Raw genomic sequence first — 5261 nt, forward strand, 5'->3', positions numbered from 1 at the left:
TCAACGCCTCACTGTTACATATTAAGTCTTTTTGCATATGGTGTGGTAAAAAAAATCTAGTTTTTCATTGTATTTAATACTGTCTGATAAATCAAAGCTGGCCATAATTTAACTATGCATGGAAGGTAGCATCTCCTTTCAGAACCAGTTTTCTAAATATATTTGTAATCACTTGTTACAAGTAATCTAAGCTGCCATTTTTAAAAAAAATTAAGGGGTTTATTTTATATTGATAAATTACCAGTAATATGTTATCCAGCATATTATTTGGTAGCTTATATAAAGTAAAATGCGCACATCAAATACCGATTTTAAGGATCATTTTATTTTAAATGTAGGGAGATGACAAAAACACAGAAAACACTTTATAATGTACCATTCATCCAACAATTTCAATGCAAAATTATCAGAGAACAGTATAATAAATTAATAAATACACACATCATTATTAAATTGCAAATTTGGTCACAATTTAGTTTTTGTAAACTTTCCTTTTGTAAACAGCTTTCAAAATATACAAACCTTTTGGTATACCTTTGTTAGAAAAACCTTTAAAATATTTTAATTCAATACCATTTTTGTTGATTTAAATCCCACGACCATGTCCAATAACAAGAATACATGTAATTGTACTGTCAGAATGTTCATACTGTATAATATTGTTTTAAAATATAATTGTATAATTGTTCAAATTGAAACCAGCGTTAAGTACCTCAACCAAGTGAAGTTACAGTAGGTTTTTCAAACAATCTTCAAACAATCTTGCATGGATTTCAGTTGTTTTTGTCATCCAGAAACTGAAATCTGTTCTTCAGCACTTCAAGCAGTTTCATCTTTGCAGTTTCCCAACTGTCCTCCCAGTCTAGAAATCAAACAATCATTTTTTATTTAAGTGCAATGCTTGAATATTGGATATTTAATATCTCATACAAACACTGTCAACGTAAGCAGCAGTACGCACTTTACAGATGAAGACCTGAACTAGTTTATTGGTTAGAAAAAATATTTTCACTGGTTATTGATATTAATAAAATATTATTTAATTTTAGGGGTTCAATAAGATATATTTTATATTCAGCAAATGCACTCTAAATTGATCAAAGGTGACAGTTATTACAGTACTTTTGTAATGTTAAAATAAGATTTACTTCTATTCTGCTGAACTTTCTGTTCATGAACAAAACATGTTTGAAGTCTTCATGATAATCATCTTTTCAACAATAATAATAATTATAATAATAACAATGATAATAGTGATGATGATAAAAAAATAATTAATATTTTTGAGCAGCAAATAAGCATGGTACAATCATTTTTGAAGGATCATGTGATGCTGAAAATACATCTTTGAAATCACAGGAAGAAATGACATTTTACAAGAATATTGCTGTTTCGACTTTTTATGATCAAATAAATACAGCCTTGTAGAGCAAATAGTAAATATATAAACCTTCTAAGGAAACATAGGAAGGAAAGAAAGAAAGAAAATATGTATATAGTAAAAAAATTAAGTATATAGAATATAAAAAAAAAATTATATACACTATATACAGAGTTGGAAGCCCCAGGGTCCGTAAAAGAAGAGGGCCCTTGATTACAGTAGCTGAGGAATTAATTTGAGGCATGACATAGGAAATGCCCAAACTGTATTTCAAATAGCTGTTTTAGTCTCCAGTAAGGGTGACCAGACATCTTGTTTTTTTTTTCAGGAAAGTCTCTTATTTACCAGTACAGTTCCTTATTTCAGCTCTACTGTGATAATGGTCCAGTCAAAGGTAGGCTAACCAAGTGCATTGTAAAACAAAACAAAATTTAAACAGTGTCTGTTATTAACGTGCAGTAAGAAAATCTAGGAAATGCAAAATCAATGGACTCATATCTGAACCGATGTCTCAGCCGTGCTGTTGCGCAATCCTTCCCTCAAATACTATAAAAGACACATTTTGCTAACAAATAAAATAGTCTAGACAACCAGTGTTGGGAAAAGTTAGTTTAGAAAGTAATGCATTACAGTATTAAGTTGCTCCACAAAAAAGTAACTAGTTGCGTTACTTAGTTACTTTTATAGTAGATAATGCGTTACATTACTTTTGAGTTACTTTTGCATTACTTTTTCTGACCTGACTGAGGCTTGATCTTTTTTAGAACTTGCAGGGGAGGGTTTAAAAAAAAGACGAGTTAACAACACACTGTATGACGTTCACTTACCTTTAAAAAAACATAAAAATATTAATGTAGGATAATGTTATCTTCTGAGAACTTCCCGACCCCAGAGCTTTACATGCCGTATACAAAGATTAATGAAAAGTTAAAGCAATGCGTTTGCTACATTAGTACTTTTTGTCTTATTAAAAAGTAAAATCACTGTCCATTCAGATAATCCTCTTTTCCTTTTCTTCAATGTGTTCAAAATAATAAGAGAATATTTCAATCGCAGAAATGTAAGGCTCTGCATTATTCATTTCTTTCAGTTCCTGCATTCTTATATTGTGTGCGAGATTTAACGTGAATACGATTATTTTATTTAAGCAATTCTTTAAAAGCGAATTAACTAAACTAAAAAGTAACCCACATAATTTTTTTTTAAATAACTCAAATATACTTAATTTTGAAAAGTAATGTGTTACTTTACTCATTACTTATAAAAGTAATATTATTACGTAACTCGCATTACTTATAATGCATTACCCCAACACTGTGCACAACAATATATAAAAAGGTCCATCATTGTGGGGTATCTATCGCAAGAAAATGCATGGTTTAAATGAATGAATTTCCCCTTTTATAAAAAATGGTAGTAATAATCCGGAGCAATGAAATATTGACACTGGCTTTCATCAAACAGTATGTTTGAGGAAAAAACTAAAACGTGCTAACCTTCTGTAAATAATTGACTCAAGAAGACTAAATGGAAAATTAGAAGAATGGCTTTTAAAGATATTTTATTTATTTTATTTTCTTACTACCTTTGTAAGGCAATAAAATAAATGGGCCCAATATGTTCTTAATCCGGTCCTGACTATATAAAGTATATTGTAATGCTTAATTTTGTGTTCACAAAAGAAACTTTGTGAGAGCACAACATTTTTTAGAGTATGGTAATACATTTTTTTTTTTTTTTTTTTGGGAATAGTACCTTATTCGTAATTAAATATTTATATACAATGAAATTTTAATAAATATTCATTGTCTTGTCAGTGTACGTGACATGTAAGAATGCTCACCTGGACTGCAGCTGGTTATTTGAACAGAGAAAGTAGCTATTGCTCCAGTCACTTCTGTGTCCTCAAACACTGGTTTTGGCGGGCTATTCTTTGTAAACCACACATCCAATTGGTTTTTCAAATTTGCGTAATTTGCATCTGCATGAATTACAGAACATAATTGAAATCACTGAATTAAAATTTTAAAAATAAGCTTTAAAAAAGATAAACTTGTTTGAATTCTATTGGCCTGACCTGTTTCCATCCCTAGAAGTCCCAGTATTCGTGCACTGATATGATTTCGAGCTGCTTTCTTTGAACTTTTGCATGTGCACTTCATTGTATAGTCACAGAAAGACAGCTGGACACAGGCCTTGTTCGTAACAACCAGGGAAACAACAGGATCTTTCTGACTGGCTCCCTTTAGGATAGAGCTCAACTGATTCAGAACCTCTTCAGGATGACCAGTACCAGGTAGGGAAGGATAATTAAAAAGAGGTGATAGAAAACGTAAGGCTTTCTGGAGAGCAAGTAACCTGGCTTCATCCTCTGAGGACCCTAAAAAGAACCATATCATATTTAATGTGGTTAATGATGAGTTAAGGTAATTTGTTGCACACTTAGAGGCGATCATGCTACCCACTGTGCTGCCGTGACGCCCCACATAAGGCTATATTGAATTACATTTTTATCATATTATATTTACATTTAAAGCTTCTATTGAGATTTTATAAATAAGCGTTATGAAATGTATTGAATATTTTATGAGTCTGCCGCATAGAAGTGACAAACCATTTCACTGTGGCGAACTCTGCTAAATCAGGGACTAACGATATTGAGTGAGTATTTTATGAAGTCATTAGTATTTGTAATACAGTTTGTGTAGAAGCCCAGACTTTGTCCAGAAAACAGGAAAGCAACTAATTTTTCACCACAGTGAAAAGCTATTTATAAGAGCTTGAAAGACATGTCTGAAATAGTTATATTTCTGCTATCAGAATGCTGTGTTTTCATTAGAAAAAAGATTCTAGGCAACAGAGCAACATCTATTCAAAGGTATGGAAAAAAGCAGTGGACACTGAAATGTATGCGGTCAATCTGCCAGGTAGAAATACTCAAGTGTTTTGTCAATCAAATATACACACATTTATGATAAATCAGGGAACTATATTTACATTGGTTTCATTTTACTGTAAATATTAATTATTAAAAAACAGTAAAAATAACTATCTCTATTTCTTTAAGCCATTAATTTAGTTCTTTCTAGTATAGCGCTGTCTAGTGGTCTTTAATGGTCCTCTTAGATCTGAAACCCAGGATCCTTCAATGAATGCCTCAGATATGGGTCAATTTGGTAATAGTGGTGTTGAGTCTTGTACAAATCAACTTTTACTATAGTTCATACTGCACAATTTTAGCTCCAAGTTCCACTTACAAACTTACATAGAGTGTATTATGTAGCAATCTGATTCCTGTAACTGTATATATTTCACAGGCTAAATATCTGGACCTGTCTGCGACTCTGTGTGCTGCAATTTAAAATGTATGTGATGACCTAAAGCTAGTGATACAGTCCATTTTTCTTTTTCCACCGCAGTACACACAAATTGAATTGCAAGCTTCTTGTAAGTTTTTATCAAAAAAAAAATTATCCAGAACTATTAATCCAGATCTAGGGTTTCTCATGTGATTATTTCCTATACTGTGTTACTGTTTGAAACAAAGTTGAATGATAGATCAGATTCTTCTTCAAATGCACCACAGTATGTTACCTCAGACAGTCATGAAACAAAAAAAGGACAAAGATCCACCGACTCTGAAAACTGTTGAGAGTATTCTTAACAATGGGTTTTGTATTGCATCACAACAAGTCAAGAAAAACAAGCAGAAACTGATCTAAATGCAGCACTTTATGTTTGTTATATAATTAAAGTGCTGGATTTAGATCCATTTCTCATCATTTTTCCTTACCCATTATGTATTCCAAACTTTTGAACAAGTACCAGTTCTTGTGACATCAGTTAAAACATACTAACCTTCTCCGTCATAGTCAACTGT

The 5261-nt window shown here is 31.7% G+C and overlaps 1 protein-coding gene across 1 annotated transcript in view; it reads right to left on the bottom strand.

Moving 5' to 3' along the window:
* Positions 1-759: 759 nt before the first annotated feature.
* The window catches only part of si:ch211-91p5.3 (uncharacterized), a 30526-nt gene continuing 26024 nt past the window's right edge, over positions 760-5261 (bottom strand). Inside the window, exons 17-20 of the mRNA XM_056451888.1 lie at positions 5240-5261; positions 3459-3761; positions 3225-3362; positions 760-862 (exon numbers count right to left, since the gene is read on the bottom strand). The exon at positions 5240-5261 is cut by the window's right edge and continues 122 nt beyond it. Coding sequence (XP_056307863.1) covers positions 774-862; positions 3225-3362; positions 3459-3761; positions 5240-5261 — 552 coding nt within the window. The 3' untranslated portion in view covers positions 760-773. The remainder of the gene's footprint in view (positions 863-3224; positions 3363-3458; positions 3762-5239) is intronic.

Source organism: Danio aesculapii, chromosome 25 (assembly GCF_903798145.1).
Source record: "Danio aesculapii chromosome 25, fDanAes4.1, whole genome shotgun sequence".
Lineage (NCBI taxonomy): Eukaryota > Metazoa > Chordata > Actinopteri > Cypriniformes > Danionidae > Danio > Danio aesculapii.